General features: G+C 39.4%; 1 protein-coding gene across 3 annotated transcripts in view; it reads right to left on the reverse strand.

The window, feature by feature from the left end:
* Window positions 1–14,904: 14,904 nt before the first annotated feature.
* The window catches only part of thrab (thyroid hormone receptor alpha b), a 166,096-nt gene continuing 160,774 nt past the window's right edge, over window positions 14,905–20,226 (reverse strand). For all 3 annotated transcript variants that reach the window (XM_079850511.1, XM_079850512.1, XM_079850513.1), the window contains one exon: window positions 14,905–19,792. In XM_079850511.1, coding sequence (XP_079706637.1) covers window positions 19,542–19,792 — 251 coding nt within the window. In that variant the 3' untranslated portion in view covers window positions 14,905–19,541. The remainder of the gene's footprint in view (window positions 19,793–20,226) is intronic.

Raw genomic sequence — 20,226 nt, forward strand, 5'->3', positions numbered from 1 at the left:
AAGATTTGATAAAATGTGGTACTGTGTGTGTATAAATATATTTGAATGTACTATATAAAGTATATTCACATTTATATGGGATATGTATGTGCAATGTACACGATTATGAGGAAAATATAATATAATATAATATAATTCAGTAAACACTTTTTATCTTATATAACATCACATATCACATGTATAAATGTATTATGTAATATATCACATTATATTTTCCAGTATTTTCTCGTATATTTTTGTTTATAAGGGATAATTGAAAGGAGGTTGAGAAATGGATGTAAGGTAATTTAGAAAGGGATAATTTACGCAAAAATGGCAATCCCGTCATTCACTCACTTTCCTGTTCCAAACCTGAATGATTTTCCCTATTTATTTTTCTATGAAAATGTATTTTGAAGAATGTTGGGAACCAAACAGTTTTGGTTACAATTGAACAACCCTAATGCAACCACTAGATGGCACTAACATCAAGCTAATATAATGAGGAATGTAAACAGTCTGAAATCAGGACTTGGAAGGCAAAGCCTATAAGATCAGCAGCCAGTTGCAACAAACTGCTAAAGCTAAGAAAACTCTAGTGCTAATACCCGTACAATTATTACGAAAGGGTTTTCTCAGCTTAAGGGGTTTATGATGCTAATATGTTCTCACATCAACTTTGAAGCAGAAGAACTTGCCGTGTGCCTTCATTGAAACCTGCAGTACTATTTTTGAATTCAAATAGGCTACTATAGTTTATCCCAACAGATTTCAAAAGTGTCACGGTCGTCTAGGAAACGTCTGTTTTAATGTTTCCTGATCATGCATGCAGCTCAATAGTATCTGGTTTACTTGTATTATAAATCAGCCCTGATGACAGAGATCTTCATGGCGAATGTGAACGCACATTAAATGCGTCTCTAGCGACCCAACGACAGACGCACTGAGCAGATTTAAGAAAGAGCATCAAGAAGAGAACACTCCATACAAAGTCCCTTTTCTCTCTTTCCCTTTCGTGTTATATAAGAGGCATAACCCAGCGCATGCAGGCATGACGTAACCTGACAGTCCGCAGTCTGCCCTTCCTCATGTAAACAGCCTTTGCATCCCTAAAGGCTTGACCCAGTCCCAGGCCCTCCTGCCTCCCGCAGCCTGTCTGCCTCTCAACATACAGTACCTAGAAGTTCCCCCTCATCACAGCCCCCCATTGCGTCCAAACTACTCATTGTCCGGAATATTCCCATTCAGCCATTCATAAACAATCTGAGGGTCAGGAAGTGCTCTTACAGTTGAGACAGGGCTGGTTTTATATGTTTTTTAAGTTTATACGTTTTATTCAAATTAGACTTGTATTTCTATTCGAGAATGCCGAAAAACATTCTTTTTAGCAATCTAGGTGGCCTCTTTCTTATTTTCATCAAATCTCCCACTGAAAGCCCAACTCTAGAACACATTTTACTCTCTGAATGTGGCACACATGTGCTTGTTAAAATAAATCAGTATTTTTGACCAATAAAAATACAAACAAAGAAATGAATAAAGAAAAAGAAAGCAATAAAGCTCACTAAATTTAGTTTTTTGCTCAAGATATATTAGCATAATGCTTTAAAAATAAAAGTTATTTTCCTTCTAAAGTAACTTGTTTTAAGGATGGCCAATTTACTGGAAAACATGACAAAATGACTGATAAAGTGAGGATTTTTTTGCAGAGTAGAGGTAAGTAGAAGATAGAAGGATTTGGAGGCCCTATTTCCCTCTTTCTTTCACTCTCCCTCTGTGCATGTCCTTACTTGACCCTCGTGAGTGAAGCTGAGGAAATGTGGGGGGAGAGAGAGGGAGGTTCTTACATAATGGGTTTATACGTGTGCAGTTATAAACACGTGTGTGTGTGTGTGTGTGTGTGTGTGTGGAGGGGCGGGGGGGGGGATGGGGTGAGAGGGAGAGAGACAGACAGACAGGATGGGGATGTGTCACAGTCAGTTTCTGTGTTACAAGCAAGGCAGTGTAAAAGCAGAGGGTCACGATCAGAGATCATGTCTAATTTTAATTGCTAATAGGACATAGAATGTGATCAGTTGTGGGAAGCTTTTTTACTTCTTATAAACTTGAAATCTATTAAAATTTTATACAATATAAATAAATAAAAATACTGACTGCACCTTTAAATAATTAAACTTTGAAAGATCTAATTTGCTATAAATATGCATAAATAGCAGTGTGATATGGCTGTACATCAGCACGGCTCTGTAGGTTAACACAGCATACTGATACAGACATATTGCACTGCTACTCCTGTGATATTGCTCATTTATACAACAGTTCGACAGCACAAGGGAGTGGTAAATAAATAAGAAAAAACAACGTAATGTGTCTTTAAAAACCCTCTTTTGTGCAGAACAACTTCCTAATCCGCCATGGATTCAAATCTCAAGTTGACAGTTAAACAGTTGAGCCCAAGCCTTCGTAACCCATTCTAAAATGTCAAAATTCACAAGTAGGCTAATATCACGATCCTTTCTCAATACTAAGTATGGCATATTATTTATATCAAATATTATTTAACATATTATGTATATAAAATAATATGTTTTGAACAACAATATTTAAATTAACAATAGCCAAAAGACAATTGGTAATAAACAATGACGTCATTGCGGTGTGGGTGGTCGTGCGCGTTGGGTGCGCAAAACACCATTTCGCTTGGCTCCGCATCCGAAGATGCACGACTTCGAGCCGAATCTGGCCGAGCATGTACGTCTCACCGCACCGGCACCCAGTTTGTGCGTCTTAAATTAGTTGCTTACATTTACAAAATGAGCCTATAGCAGACATAAGCCATTTTAATAAAAATAAAGGTCCATGTTTTATAAAATGTCCACGAAAGTTAATTAAATGTTTAGTGAAATTAGAAAATATGTAAGACATCGTTAATTTAGTTGTATAGCCTACATGCATGTTTTTATATCCACATATTTTGTTCTAACGTCACAAGTAATAATCTCAGGGTTTACTGGATTTTACGATTCTTTTTGTACTGTGGTATTGGTGGTGATGTACTAAAATAAACATTGTCACGTGTGGACCTTTCTTCTTCTCACCGTTGATTCCTGATGGTTAAGAGGACAATTACATGAGTCGCCCCCTGTCGTTTCACAGAATAGTACAACGGCGAGCGCGTCGAGTATAAACGCCTCGTCCGTTAAAGCTACACTGTGTAATTTTTTAAGTTGATTCTTAGCAAAAAAACATTTTGTGCTTTCAAAATGATATGTGCTCAATGTGTAATTACTTCTACCAACTAATCAAGTATTCTCATAAGCGTAGAATCTGCCATTCAGAATACATACGAGCGAGTCGCTTGAATGGCGGCAGCCATGTTGCACCTCCATCTTGAAAATACATTAGAGGGGGAGATTACTTGTGACTGCCAGATTTGAAATAATACGGCCACCGTAGGAGTTAAAACGCCCTCGGAATGGGAGGGGCTAGAAAGTAATATTCAGTTGGTAGTCATAAACAATAGGCTATATGTCGAACGTCGCATGACGAAACCGGAAACCTGGTCTCATCGCATCCGCTTGTCATAGAAAGTGTTAACAGCCGTATGAACTGACGCCAATATCTATGGAATTTTAAGGTAATCAGCTAACCTACCTATCTCACTTTGTTATTGGCGTTTTATTCTATTTAAATATCTAAACGTTAGTGTGAAGATTTTTTTTTTTTTTTACTTTTAAATATCGATCTTCACATGCGAGGGACATTGGTTATGATCATCTTTGCTCGCTCCTTTTAAGTTATCTTGAGTAAAACAGTAAAAAAATGCAAGAAGCACATACAAAAGACCTGAACCGGAAGCGATGCGTTCTGTTTTCCGGTTTCGTAATGCGACGTTCGACATATACCCTATTTCACGCTAGATGGGAGAAAATCCTACACAGTGTAGCTTTAAGGAGGTGCGCGCGCAGTCTGCGGAGACTCGAAAGTATAAACAAGGCTTAAGGCCATACAACGGTTCTTTCTGGTTCTCGAATCTGATTGGCCCTGAACACTATTTGACCAAAAAATATCACAGCTGTCTTATAAAGACCTCAGGGAACTGTCAACTTGTGTAAGTTAAACATGACGGTACGCAAGTCGATGAGATGAATCAATGTAACTCCACAACAACTAGCCTAACGTTACATACATGAATCCACTAACCGTTAGAAACGTCCAGGTGCAGTCTAAAAGATGCAACCTCTTCCTGAGTCTCTCCATAAGGCTGCACTCTACTACTTATTTCTGAAATTTGACTGAAATTCGCGTGTTTTGTTATTGCAGGAGGATCCGAAGCTCGTGTAAAGGATCGGCCGTCTGAACGGAGGCGGGGAGCAGAAGAAGCTAATTTGCATTTAAAGGGACACACAAACAGCGCGTTTTTGCTCACACCAAATCATAAATGATCTGGGGGGTATTTTGATCTGAAATTTCTGAAATCTGAGACCGTAAATTTGTATTACATCTTGTGAAAAGGGGCATAATATGTCACCTTTAAAGCTACTTCAAAAAACAATTTTATTTATTTTTTTGTTTTACTGAGATCACATTTAAATATGAAGATGTGCATGTGAATAGTATGTACCAGCTTATTTATCAAATGATTGCTGGAATGAGAAAAGTGTGATTAAGGCTTCACTCTTAATTACAGCATTAATGTCTTTGATAACATTTATCTAATAGATTTTCCTCTTTTTAAAAACACCTCAGCACTGTATTGGGTCCCATTTTCTATTGTGTCTTTAACTACAATGTACTAACATTTCAATTAATAATTTGATTCAATACTCTTATTGTGTACATGAATGTTTTTACATTATACTTAAATATATATATATAAAATACCGGCTTATTGATTTCTGTAATTACATCTATAATTACACTGTTGACCTTTTCCTTACACCTTAACCCACCCTTACACCTAACCATACCACCAAACCTGTCCTTAACCCTACCCGTATCCCACCTCAATAACAACAAAAGTGTTTTGATACTTTTTTTTCTTCTTTTTATGTAAGGTCATAGTAGAGGCAGAGGCCTGTTAGGTCAGACATAACAACACTGGCTTAACCAATAGCACAAACTTAAGGATTGTTTACCTGATTGTCTGAAAATGTCAGATGAGGAAAGTGATTAAAACTTGTTTGGAAAGTTTAATATTTTTGCAATTCTATGGTGCATGTAAATGTAACTTTCAAAAGAGAGAGAGAGAAAGAAAGAAAGAAAGAAAGAAAGAAAGAAAGAAAGAAAGAAAGAAAGGGGAGAGCACTCTGTTTTATTGCTTGAAGACTTATTAGAGATCTCAAGAATGTTTCTGACTTAAGCAAAAATTTTCTTTCAATCTCCATTTAGTCTCATTCCTAGGAGAAGCAATTGATGTATTTTTTTTTCTTATGGGATATTTGACTGCTGCTGAGTGGAAAAATCCTGCGGAAGCGGAATACGAGGAAGAGTTAGAAAAACATAAGAGCAACAAAGAGATGGGATGAGAGGGGCGGATCCTCAATGTACAGAGTCAGCTGGTGATTGGCTGGGAAGAAAGCTGCCTTTGTGAGGTCACTGCCTCCACAACAGCTTCCACCCACAATGGGACTCAAGCTGTGTGTCCAGTCAGCCAGGACTTTTCTCAGTGAGTAACAAGTATTAGGCTACTAGTGTTTCAGCCAGCAGCATCCTGTTAAGTTCTTTATTTACAAGTTTTCATGAGCAAGAAAGAAAAACTTAAAGGGATAGTTCACCCAAAAATGAAACTTCTGTCACCGTGTCACCTCATGTTGTTCTAAACCTGCATGATTTCTTCTGTGGAACATTAAGAGAGAAATCTCTTAGTGTTTTTTGTCCATACAATGGACAAATTATCTTCTTCCATGTTCCACAGTCCACAGAGGAAAGAAAGTCAACCAGGTTTGAAACTACATGACAGTGAGCAAATGATGACAGAAGTTTAATTTACAGATAAACTATCTCTTTAACTGAATCAATCTGAATGACTGTTGATCTGAATATTGTCCTGTCCACATATTGCTGCTTAAGTATAATGTGATCATAGAGTTAGTTCATAAATGATGCTTAAAGGAGAAGTTCACTTTTAAAATGAAAATTCTGTCATCATATACTCACCCTCATGTTGTTTCAAAGCTGTATGAATTTCTTTCTTCTGCTGAACAGAAAGGAATATATTTAGAAGAATATCAGTAACCAGAGAGTTTTTGGGTCCCAATGACTTCCATAGTAGGAAAAAAATATACTATGGAAGTCATTGGGACCCAAAAACTCTCTGGTTACTGATATTCTTCTAAATATCTTCCTTTCTGTTCAGCATATGAAAGAAATTCATACAGCTTTGAAACAACATGAGGGTGAGTATATAATGACAGAATTTTCATTTTAAAAGTGAACTTCTCCTTTAAATGGTCCTCTTGTTTAACAAAACAGAAATGATAACATATGATATCAGAAGCAAATGGTAACAGAATAAAAAAAAAAAAAAAATGTGTGAACTATCTCTTTAAAGGGGACCTATTATGCCCCTTTTTACAAGATGTAAAATAAGTCTCTGATGTACCCATAGTGTGTATGTGAAGTTTTAGCTCAAACTATGCCACAGATAATTTTTTTTTTAATCATGTTAAAATTGCCACTCTTTGGGGGTGAGCAAAAATGTGTGTCCCTTTAAATGCAAATGAGCTGGTGCTCTTGGCCTCTTTCAAGAAGAGGCCAGAGCTTCAAGAGCTCATGAGCTTGTGTCAGAACAATCTCAGTCACTGAAAATGTAGCGTGTTCAGTTCGAACCGGAGTCGGACAATAATGCCTACAGAGCCAGAGAATATATGCTGCATAGAACAGGTATAGTTTAGTTGAATTACGGTTATAACTTATGTTCTCATTTTGCTTTTATCGACTATTATTAATACAAGCCTGTTGTAGCAGACCCCGACATAATGATGGCCTAAACTTTACTGATGAGTTTATTGTACTTCACGTTCACAGAAAAGATGAAGGTTCCATTTCACTCAAGAAAATCACTGTAAAATCTGAATAAAACACAGTAAAAGAAGTGCGCATTAAAGTCTTATCTATAAACTCTCTCTCCCTTGCATTATCATCAACATACACAGCGAATTGCACAAAAACACTTGTTACAACTAACAGTAAACTAATATATACAGACCGTATGCCTTTTCGGGGGGTGCTTAATAAACTGGTAGACTTTATATCTGTAAACTCCTATGAACTGTAATAAAGTGCGCGCTCTCCCTTTCATTACTGACGTGACTAGTATCGCTTCGGAGACTGCAAGCTGAATCACGAACAGTTGGTACAGATCCTTCCTCAAGTAACAACTATTTAATGAAACCTGTATTTTGTATTGTCCCTTTGTATTGACCCTCGTTCACAAAGCAGTCTGGTGTAAAATGATTCGCACAGACATAAACGAATTTAGGTATATGGTGGCGCATTCCCTATAAATAAAACGAATCCACTGCGTCTTCAGCGGCTCTGATGTCGGGAGTACATGGCGACTGTTATGTTCACTCTTACATCCAACAACAAAACACACAGTTGCTTACGAAACATTCTTGTCGCTACAGCTGCTCTGGCCTAGAGAAAATGGCGGACAGTGTACAACTCACTCAAGACAGGTCTATGCTAATACGACAGAGTCCGTCAGCGTCACTTTGTACAGAATCTGCAAACGGCTTGTTCTTAGACATTGCTTATGATTTATGGGGATTAAAAAAAGATTTGGTGGGTTTTTATCATTATAGGGTGGTTGTGTACACACACATGCATGTAAAAAAAAAAAAAAAAAAGTGAATTTGCATAATAGTTCCCTTTTAAAGGTCCCGTTTTTCGTGTGTTTTTGAAGCTTTGATTGTGCTTACAGTGTGCAATATTTCGCGTGTAAAAAAACACAGTATTTTTCACACAATTTACTTATCTGTATACCGCTGTTTTCACTGTCCTAAGAACGGGCTGATGACTTCCTTGTTCTATGAAGTCCCTCCTTCAGAAATACGTAACGAGTTCTGATTGTGCCAGCGGTTCCTGTGTTGTGATTCGACAGCAGCTTAGCGCATGTTGCCCGGAAAGGTCACGCCTCTTACCATAACGTGGAGATGTATGCGCATAAATTGTAACCATTGATCTCTAAGTACAGCGTCCCTGGGAAGGCCAAACAAAGGTGATTTGACTCCGGGATGAAAATAACAGCGTCTTGACGACATGACGACAAACACACTCTACAAACGCAACTCTTCCGCTTCTCCGTGGGAGCTCAACAAGACCACGCCCCCTTTTTTTGTGTATTCCTGTGGGTGGAGGTTAGTCAAAAAACTGTTCTAGCGACGTCATTAAAGAAGGAAGTAGAGGGATGTAGTCCAATCCGGCCGTTCACTAGTTGTAGGCGACTTCTGTTAAATAAAATATCTCGCTTGGCATTGAACTTTGAGCTTTATAATTTTACAGATATTATTTATACTCTAACAACAACATTACACACTAACTAAAGTTTGAAACATGGGATCACGAAGAACGGGACCTTTAAAAACCCTTCGGTCTAAGTTAAGAGAACCTGAGAATGAGAAAGAAAGATTTCGCCAAGCTGAACATCAAAGCTAAAAAGTACAGACAGTGTTAGGAAAACACTAAATGAGAAACATATTTCAAGACTCTTCTTACAGTACAAACGAGTCAGGACAAAAAGAAAGCTTTATCATGTAGAAAAGTGCACTCAATTCAAGTACGAGCAAAGAAAGAAAGCTTCGCACAAAGAGTGCCCAACAAAACAAAACTTGTTTGTAAAACTGAATAAGTGAGACACACTGACTCACACAACAATGTATTTGATTGTTAATCTGACATCAGTCAGTACAGTTCATAATTCCACTCTCATAGTGATCTGTCATTACTATCCTTCTATACAGTGAGTTGTCAAGACTGTTAAACAGAGAGCATAATATGAAAGAAGTGAGCAGACTTTAAATGAGTCTATGTAAAAATCGGCATCCGCAGAGACTCGCTATGGCTACTGGCTCTCTGACAACCCCAGTCACAAGCCATAACAGTTGCCAAGCCTTTGTGCTGAGGACAAATAATCAGAATTCCCCTTCAACCAAGGGCAGTTACACTCCCTTCGGTCTTGGCACGCGGTGGACATCACAAACCCGGTCCTCGGAGGGATGAGCTGTCATGAAGTGCTTTAGGAGTGTTCCAGCTTTTGCTGAGTGATATCAAAATAACCAATAAGTCAGACTAAATTCTTGTAAATCGAAAGCCCTGCACCTGCGACCTTGGACCAACTCCAGTACGGCCAGAACAGGAAATACAGGAGCTACTGTATAGGATAATAGCAAAAACAGACCAGGGAGTCCGGGATGTAAATTGAGTCACATATTTATTACATAAATATATAGTAAAATAGACCAGCGACAATTACCATAAAAATATCTTCCTTTAAAATCCTGACCATAAACAAAGAGTTTGAAAATCACACATTGACATTGACAAACACGCTGATTGTCTGGACCTGTCGAAAACAGCCCACCACAAGAAAACCTGACATCACACCACCCAAAAATCTAGGACTGACAGGTGCAGGGGGAAGGTGGGGTGGTGAATGTGTGGTCGGTGTGAGAGGAGATCACAGTAGATATTCAGAGGTTTTGTGTGTATTTGTGTTGAGATATTCTGAGTTACACATGTCCATTTGGCCCAGAACTTGCATAAGCTTTCCTGCACCTCCATGCTAGGTGGGAATGAATCATAAAGACTTCCTGAACCTGGTCCAATGAGCTGAAGGTTGAAACATGCTGTGCTAAGACTCTCAGAACTTTATCCGCTGAAATCTGTATTGAGTGCTACTTCACATTTGATACATTTCCTGTACTCCCTTACGTCTTTAGCTGCTTGATAATCCCAATAACCGCTCAAGCAATGTGACTAGATTCCTCAAGGCCCTGTACAATTACAAGAAAGTGTTGCCCGATAACGCTGCATAGGTTAAACAGACTCCCAGCTCTCTCAGCCAATCATCTGCTACCTGGCCTCTGATTGGTCAGGACGCCTGAGTGACTGAGGACTCTACTGTTGTGATGTTTCCCAGTAGAGTTTTTGATCACAGTGAAGCTAGGAAATTCGTGAGTCCTAGAATTATTCGCAATAGCCTTGCTGAAGTTACTTTTCCCCCCAAAATCGTTATTTTTCCAGAACCACAAACGCACCATTTGCACAATGTTTCTGTTAACAGTAAACAGTACAATACAAAAGATCTGCATAAACACAGATTTAAATTTGGATTAATTTTTGCAGAAATGACACCTGGTTTGTAGCTTACCAGCAGGCCCACATATAATTATTTATTAAATAATTTGGCTGTTTTCCCCCCACAGAAAATTAGCAAATTCCACCTGGGCCTACATATAAGGTACATTATTCAAGAGCAGCTGAACATATGGAAACTGTGGCATGTGGCCAGTGGACCACTGAGACGGAAAACTAGCAAAAGCAATACAAACATGACAGCAATAACAGACATGCACATGTATGTTAGAGCCCAAGGGGAGTGTTAGTTGGAATAGAGAAAAAGAAAAGACATGGACCCTTTTGTTTGCACCTGGATCACAAACTAATTTAGCAGAATGTCCAAATGTCCAGAAACACGGCAGAGAGCCTTTTATCAGTAAATCTCATTTATGCGTGCATATTTGAAAATATCCAGTGTGCAAGGAGGGTTATGTCCTGTAAGAACCAGCAGTGGAGAACCTCCACTGAAGTTCAGGAGGAAATGGGGAGGGTCGACTAAAGCACCCTTTGAGGCCTTATAAGCAAACCTGATCAAGCCCGCACTCAAACCACTCAATTTAAAATCTTGCATAAGCATACACATATCCGTTTTATTGCATAATCATTCTTGTGAGGTCATTAAAACGAACTTCCTTATGTTTGACAAGATACATTCCTTGCAGTCATGCATAACCTATTTAACTATCTCCAAGAAATGACTCAACAAACCATGTTCTCAAAGTAAAAAAACAAACAAACAAAAAAACACCCAAACTGCAAAACTCCAGTGCAAAATGTACTTAGAAAGACATTTGGTTTTATGGGTAAAGATATCTGAGAAATCAAGAAGCATATCACTTCAGCCTTCCCTAACCACTTGAAACAATACGCTGGGCCCTGGGGAAAGGTCTGATTGCAGGTCTGATCTGTGTGCACTCAATAAATGGCCATTTTGACACTTGATATTGTCTCTGGAGCCCTCAAGTGAGCTAAATTCACCGCCAAAAGGTTCTCGGAGGCAAATAAAATAAAGAAACAAATAAAAAATAAAATCTTGCATAACTCTGTAGACAGTATGTTTTTTGATTCAGGCCTCAAAGGTGCAAAAAGGCAGGAGAACAGAAAGTCAGAGCAGCAAAGCATGAAGCCTCATAATCAAACAACAAGCCTAAAAAATGTATGAGATTTTGTCTACACCAATCAATACCTACGCTAGCTTATGGCAAAGTCAAGTTATAGTTGACTTCGGGAGAGACTATGTAGAGAAAAAGAAAGAAAATGTAATAGGATAGCAGTAATGGGGATGGATAGGACTTGTTTTCAGAAATGTGATCCAATTTTGACCACGCTGTACCCAAACTTAACACGTCAGAATTTCATTTTCTGCATGGGGCCAATCAAACTTCACTGCGGTGCTTCTGAAAGCAGCTTGTTAATAAAATATATTATAAATGGCTAACAATTTCCTTCAGTGCTGCTGCTGATTGACTTATTTCAGCTTTACATTGTTAAAGCTTATAATAAGGACAGGGAGAACTGAGAGCTCATTCAGATTGATTGCAGTAGTTGGTGCCTGGGCCGCTGAATGTGGAGAGACTTACTCATAAAAGTTAATAATGGAATAGTCCTGAAGTTGACAGGAAAGTGTTAGTGGTTACGTACTCACAAGGTCTGAAATTATATAACATAATATTGTTTTAAAGCTCATTCATGTGCTTGATTGCGGTTTTTGATTTTTTTTCTGTATTCTATATACATCTTTAGAAAAGACTAATCACACAGACTACTAGACTGCCTACTTGTAGCCAGGGAATTCTTAGTAATGTTGCAATATTATTTTAACAGCACCATCCAGTCTAATAGTGACTAAAGCGAAGTTGTCCTATAAAGCATTCAGTTCTGTCATGAACTAGAGTGGTTTATGTCTCATCAGGCACAGAGAAGCTGAATGAAATGAACATGTGGAAGCTTTGGCAGCTGGTCAGTGGAGAGCAGGAAACAGCACTAACATGACAGCAAAACAGATGTGTGTGTAGGTCTGTTAATGCCGATTGAACTGCGAGAAAGTGAACCCTTCTGTATAAGACCTCAGCTGTTGGACACATTTTATTTTATGTAAGCCTACAAGTCTTGAAAGAAAACCTGAGCATGACTGAACCAAAAGCACCTATTGTGAAACCTGACAAGCGTTGCATAAGAATCCCGAGATACCTTTCTTTGCATAATATTAGCATCACAAATGTTTTTGAGTCATTGGCTAAATACATTTGTGTGCAACTAGTGTGCAAACATTCCTTTCTGTCTCTGCATATAGTTTTCTCTAATGGCTTGACAGAATCTTCTCTGTACACAATACCAGCAGCCTATTTAATCTGACTAAACAGAAAATGTTCAAACTAAACTGTCATACTCTGAGGCAAAAGGAAACTTGGATGACATCGCTACCATTTTAGACTTGAAAAACTACTTGAAACAACCACAACCCAGAGAAAGATCTGAATGAAATAACTCCATGGGAACTTGTTCATAATTGCCATAATGAAATGTACCAGGCACATTTTATAATGTTCTATAAACAGTTTTTTAAACTGCCAATATATCTCTCCAAATACATTAGAATAAATTTCCAGTTAGAGTATAATTACATCCTCGCACTCCTTCAGTATGCCAAAAATACCCAATAAAATCAAAAATTCTGAAAAACTAATGAATCGGTTGTACATGTGTGAGCAAGAGTTAGAGAGCAAAAAAATTATAATAGTGGAATAGTTAGCAACAGGGAAATCATTAGTGATTCTATTTAAAGATGGACCTAAAAACAAATTATTGACCTCATTTCCCCGATTGCAATTCTCCACTTCTCCACCTGACACCATATGCTTAGCGTGAACTGAAGTTCTTCAAAGAAATATTAGTTGTAAATATTTGCTTCTATACCACATCAAAAGAGCCTTAAAGCGTGTCCAAGGGATCAGCCAGCAATTCTAGCCACATGGTCACTACAAAAAGCAAACACACACACACACACACACACACACACACACACACACACACACACACACACTCACTCACCCCCACCAGCAGACACATATTCACAGCACAAAAGCATGCACACAGAAAACACACAATGCATAAGTTCAATCCAACATTGCAGTGTCAGGAGCAAAAAATTATGGTTATTATGTCATTAAACAATTATTTTCCATGTAGTCTTTCATGCATGTGATGAGAGATGTTTTCCCCCGAAAGTGCTGTGAAGTTTCACTCCATTAATGTATTGTGTACCTGTAATTTGCTTACATACTTTAAAGGTGCACTTTTATGATTATAAAAACACTTTAAAAATATATATTGAATGTGAGTCACCTCACAGTCTGCCATATTGAGATCACATGACCAGCTACAGTAAATGCTAACCCACCGGTTATCATTCTTAAATACTAGCATGATTTCATCCAAAAAGGACATTAGCGCAACAGAAATAATAATAAAAAAATGACTCAGTGCACCTTTAAGTCAGACAGGGTTGACTGGGTCTGGTTCCACTGCATGCTTGTGTATCAAAACTATGAAATATGAAGGCTCACTGCTTTTTTTACATTTTTTTTTATAGATAAGCAGACATGTATTCTCACCAGGTTTTCATGACCACCTTTGAAGCAGCCCCAAGATAGAGTGCAGGAGAAATGTGTGTGTATGTGGCAGAGATGAACAATAAAGAGAAGACAACAGGACAAGAACACTGAAAGCACACCTTCAACTCAGAGAGCAAAGAATGATGAGCTAACAAAAGGCATGGCTGGATTTTGTCAACATTTATTTAAAAAAAAAGTTTGTTATATTCCTTTTTTTTTTGTGTCTTTTTTATTTCATTGATACCTGAGAGAATCCTTCAATAGCTTTCCTTTCCAGTCTCATTTAAAACAGCTGTGGTGTGGACATCATCCCCGCTCTCTGCTCACACTCTCATGGCTGGGTGCATTTCGGAAATAAGCACTTGAACAAACATATGGTCACAATCTAATCAAATCAAGATACTCACATTCAACTTCAAAAGAAACACAGCAAAACTGAGGGCTTTGACATCACAGTGCTGAGGGCGGCCAATCAAACTCAAATATTCAAATATTTGATGGAGTTTCGCATAAAGCTGAAGTGTGTGATTTCTGCGCCACTACTAGTTTTTTTAACTGCAGGTTTCCAAAACACTCCCCTCTTCTGCTATTGGCTGTGTAAAACTTATAGCCCCGCCTCAAACTCACACTATTGGTTGAGCTGTTGCCAGGCTGGTGAAATATTTGAATAGACCTTCAGAGACAGTGGATGTGTCAAATTCAAAGGCTACATCCTTCGAAGGCCATATTCGAAGGCCGATTGCGTCACCACAGTGCGAAAAAGGCTGTCCCAATTCAAAGAGAAACTGCCGGATTACACTTTTTTAAGTATTGGGTTATGTAAAAAGTAAATGTAAAAAATAAAATAAAAAATAATATATAGATATAATATCATATATATTCCTATATAGATATATGATATAATATATATTCAAATGTTGACATATCTTAGATATAAGATGCGTTTTTTTATATAGTTTATCCTCTTTATTATGTACATAAATGGACCAAGGTGAACATATTTAGACAGGTTTTGAACCCTATTTTGTTTTTAGGCAGTTGAATATAACTTTTCAAAAAGTCCAGTAACATTACTGCCGCTCCTCAACGGCATCTGTCACAGTTGCTAGGCGACAAGAACAGTCCTCTGTTCAATTAAACAACGCTCAGCGACCTTAGAAGAATGCAGCCTTTGAATTGGAACAGCCAGTGTTTATTCTTTTCGGTGAAATCAGCCGACAAAAATGCATACTTATTTCTGTGTTAAGTATTTTCTATAAATGATAGAAAATAAGAAAATGACACTTCAGCTTTAAGACAGTCATTTTCATTTTGAACGTATGAAATGGCGTTTTGCTTTCTAACAGGTAGTACCAATCCACCGAACCATGAGAGCATTTGACGCAAACACATACATGGAAACACAAATGCAGTCTCTCGACAGTGGATGACATCATCGGAGATCAGCGGAAAGTTGAACTAGCGCCCTCATATATGTTGGTGAGGTTTGACAAAGCAGGTCTCAGGCAGCAGTTATGGTCTTCCTAGACAAACCGAATGAGGCTCATGCTGTTGCGGTGGGTGGGAGTGTTTAGAAAGAGACATGTTCTCTAATCAGGGCTCACTGACACACCCATCATGCCATCAGAGGGTTAAGCATTGCATAGACATTCTTACTTCTGGACGTTTTTCATCTTTCTTTGAAGACAACACAAAATTTGGTTTAAAAAAAGGGGCGAAAATAAAACTACACCACCACCAAAGTGAAACAAAACCAGTATCTACTATTCTCCTCTGAGGAATCTGATTGGCAGTGGCGCGGTCAGTTAAGTGCTTCTAGGTACCAGAACATACCCATCTTACGTCTCTACCGGAAATCTGACCTAGCGAACGTACGTCTAGCTATCCTGTCAGAAAGAGCGGTTTGAGTGCGGGGCAGAGGGTTGCGGAGGCACAGGGTTAGATTGTTAATTTTATGGGGCACTTCTTCTTCATACTTGTATTGAACATGCACATTTGCGAGTGCACAAAAGCACACATACAGATGTGTAAAGCATTTACAAAGCTATGCAAGCAGTTTTCCTTTACAAAAACGGTTGGATCAGCCGGTGTTCTGGCCTCGACATCCAGTATGTGGCGGTTGCATATGGTTAACACATAGTGATTTAATCTTTCAATATCTTTTTGTTTTGTATTTACATCCTTGGTTATGGCCAAAAAACTTGTAAAAGTACAAAAAAGAAAAATTAAACAAAACAAAACACAAGTATTGCACCTTGAAGGGCGGGCAATATACGCTCAGTAAGCTGTATGTGTAACATCATTTTGACAGCACTGTCCACTCTTGCTGGTGACCTGAAGTGAGGTTCTAGTTCCCGGGCTCGGTTCCAGCCCAGTCCTGTCAGCTACATTCAATACCATGAAGCACTCTCTGCAGTCGCAGATACACACGTCTCCCTTTCCAGCCTTTCAGCCACACCGCATCCCATCCCATTCACTCCCATTCCGGCCCGTCGCATCAGCGCAGGCGACGCCAATGCATGCAACTGGTGCAAATCTGAAACAGATGGGCTTTCGAGGCCGAAGGAGGGGGCCGTGTGCTTCCGTGATCACATGAACGCTCAAGCGCACATACACTCCATCGTACAGTTCAACACGTGCACTGGACGCACTTTGACACAAGTGCCACGCAGATAAGCTCTCCTCCCAAGTTCATTTAAACTTTGTGTTTGTGTGAGGTATGAGTAGATTGTGTTTCAGTTTTTTTTTTTTTTTTTCAGTTTCTGTTGCATTTCTCATGTTTTTTTTTCTAAGTCTTCTTTCATAAAAAAAAAACAAAACAAAATATAAAAAGAAAATATTCCTGTTTCTTGTTGTAAATTCCTCTTGATAAAAAGACGAAGGACAGATACACAGACAAACAGAGCAGTCGACTTATCATTACAAACTATAGTGAGGTGAAAAAAAGAGGTGAAATTCTCTAGTTTACACTGCACGCATGGTCAAAAAGTGACTAGGGCTGTTGTTTTTCTCTCTTACGTAAAGCAGTTAAGAATCGAAAACAACACACACATTTCAGTTCAAAAACAAAAAGAAAGAAACGAACAGCTCAAGCTCCGAGATTTGAACTCTTTGTTCTGGAGTCATCTTTTTATTTGTTTTCTGGGTTTGTAATTATTTTCTTATATCTTTTTTTTCTACCTTTCTCAAATAAAATTAGAAGGTAAAGCAGCATCAAATCCCTGCGCTCACTCAACCAACCAATCGGAACTGCTGCGGCATCACTCGTATTCCAAGAATTCCATTCCGGCCCTTTACGGAATGCTGACAGTTCCTCTTGTTCTGATTGGCTGCCTTCCTTCGCAACCTCCTTAAAGAGCGACTCCTCATTCTGGCCCTTTCTTTCTGCTGCTCCCCGTTCACATTCATTCGGTGCTGCCATTCTTTGCATGACTTTGGCCACTCCTTTGTCTCACAAAGGAAAGGCCTGTTTCTGTTGGGTGTTTGTCTCATGCCACTTCTGGCTTTGAGAATGTGGGGACAATGGTCTGTTCGTGAATGTGTAAGTGCTCCGTCAGTCGTTACTGAGAAAGAACGAGACCGGGACATTGCTAGACTTAATACTGACTCTGAGGGTGTGCTTAGGAGCACATGGAGGTGTGGCCTCTGTTTGACAGAGAGGTTGAGGGTGTGTCCTTGGAAAACATGCAACTGAGCTGGAGGAGCGGGAGGGCTGGACCCATCATGCCTTAGTGCAAAAACGTAAAAGGTGTCAGGGGTTGAATCGTCTCTGAAGATTTGGCTCTTTCAAAGCTAAGTGCTCTCATTCAACTGCTAGCTTTGCCGCATCCCCTGCCCCACGCTGAAGAAACCAGCTGTCCCCTCGCTCCATTTTGCAAATTACTGCTTGGTATTGAAAAGGAAACAGCGATAGACCCATTTGGTTGAAGCCTGGCCACCTCGGGTCCTTCATCTGTAGTTCTTTCCATGGCTCCTTTTCGTAGTCATCGGTGTGTACGGTTTAGTTCGCCGACTGCTGAAAACTAGCTTCCGTTGTGACGGAAATCAAAGTGACACTTGGTCCCAACATGAAAAAAAAAAAAAAAAAAAAAGAAGCCCATTCAGATTATTTTTTTAACGAGGCTACGATGAGGAATGGCAGGCCCTCCTGTCTACAGTGGTATTTCAACATAACTGAGAAGAAACTGTTTATTTCCTGGCTGTCAGTGTGTGAGAGTACGAGTGTGTGTAGGTGTGTGTAAGTGTGTGTGTGTGGCTGAGGGTAGCTGCCCTGTGTCCAGAGGTGAGGTAGAAACCTGTCAGCACAGAGGCAGTCATGGAGCCACAGCCAGCCGAAGGTGTGCCCACATTTGAGGTAAAATTAAAACAACACAAGGAAAAAAACATCGACAACAGCCAGTCCGCCACGGGCCGTCAGGAGTGTGCGCGAGTGTTTGCACAGACCGGGCAACAGTAGCATCTGAGCGGAACACAGATGGGTTGGACTGAACTCTCAAAGCCCTGCATGGGAGTCCAGAACTACAGCACTGCAGTGCATACAGTAAAATGAGGCATTCGAGTTTTGAGGTGTGTATTTTAGTACGTTTGTGTGTGTATGTGTGCTGGGTCTGGGAGTATGGTAATACTGTCTCCCTCCCGACACCTGTAAAACACAAATCAGCGTGGATCGGAGGTGTAGGGGTGCCTGGATTTCCATCTCTGTGTGACTTTCATGGGACAAAGAGAGGCAAAAGGAGCCCACAAATAAGCCCAGAAAATGGCAAGAACAAAAAAAGTCAGTTCTTGAAAAGTCAGTGAGAGGCACCCCTGAATGAGCACTCAAATGGCGACAGAGAGCATTTGAACGGCCCGTGTCCTACAGAGAAGGGAGGGGGCATATTCTCAAAGGTCCCAAATCATTTTGAGTAGCTTTATTTAAATATAGCACCTGATTTGGTTTAAAAATGTCCTCCCGCTCCATACACAGGCTCAATATCGAAGAGAATCATGAGGTCTATTAGAGAAGCTCCACATTAGCCCAGAGCTTGGTGCAGCTACGGCGTGTGAACATAAGATACCGGCGGTTAATCTCACAAAAATGCTGAGATTTCGATGACTGAAATCAACTGACCACTTCACGACCTGGTGGAGGAATCTACATGCCAGCTGCCATCCAGTCTTAGCAGAGGGCACCTCCAGTGGTGGCGTGACAGTTGTGCAGTCTCTACGTGTACAGATGCATACAAGCTCACTGAAGAATTTGAGTCGCATAGGTACTGCATCTCATAACACACTTATAAGAGTGTGTGTGTGTGTGTGTGTTTGTGTGTATAGATATATATTCTGTCTAAGGTGTTGATAAACCAGTATAAGACATCATGCTGAGACAGAAGGGCCACGCATGGGGAGTTTAGGGGATGAGGGAGGGCTGAGTTTTCTGCCGAAAAGCCAAAAAACCCAAAAAGTTGTTGAATTAACCCCCTCCCCACATGACAGCCTTTCTGAAGATGACCCCTGCCAATGCAGCTGCTGCTGGTGAGTTTGGTGCATGGAGGGGGGTGAGACAGGGAGAGAAACACGGGTTATGAAACGTTCCTGATTCTCATGCCGCGGCTTGCCGGGACGTCACACGTCCTGATCCTCGAAGACCTCCAGGAAAAGTGGGGGGAAGAGTTCAGTGGGGCATTCCACCTTCATGTGCAGGAAGCGGCTGGCGTGGCAGGCTCCGATCATGCGCAGGTCCGTCACCTTCATCAGCAGCTTGGGCCAGAAATGAGGAATGTTGTGCTTGCGATAGTTGATGTAGTGTTCGAACGCTAGGAGGTACATCTCCTGGCACTTCTCGATCTTCTCCACACAGGTCAGGCCTGTTCGATCTGAAGAGACGCAAGGACAATACTCAGTATATGACCAATTTAGCATTGTATCAAAATATTTTATTTAAAAAAAAAAACATCTAGTTAGGTTTCATATACTTTTGAATAGTTCTACCACCACAATATTTACCAAATACCATGTTCCAAAAACTAAAACTATTAAAACTATGCTTTCGGTAACTGAAATTAAGCATAAATAAAAAAACATCTAAATATTAGGTATAAGAAACTTAAAAAAAAAAAAGAAAGAAAGAAAGAAAGAGAACTAAGACACTAAAATAAATAATAAATAAAACAAAAAGCTAATTCAAAAATATTAATAAAATATTACAACAGTATACAAATAGTACTACAATAACACTGCTTACTAGTCAACGTTCTTAAGCATCAAATTCAAAATCCAGATTTTGATTTTAAGTATCTTAAATTAGCAA

Source organism: Squalius cephalus, assembly GCF_949319135.1.
Source record: "Squalius cephalus genome assembly, chromosome: 19".
NCBI classification, from domain to species: domain Eukaryota; kingdom Metazoa; phylum Chordata; class Actinopteri; order Cypriniformes; family Leuciscidae; genus Squalius; species Squalius cephalus.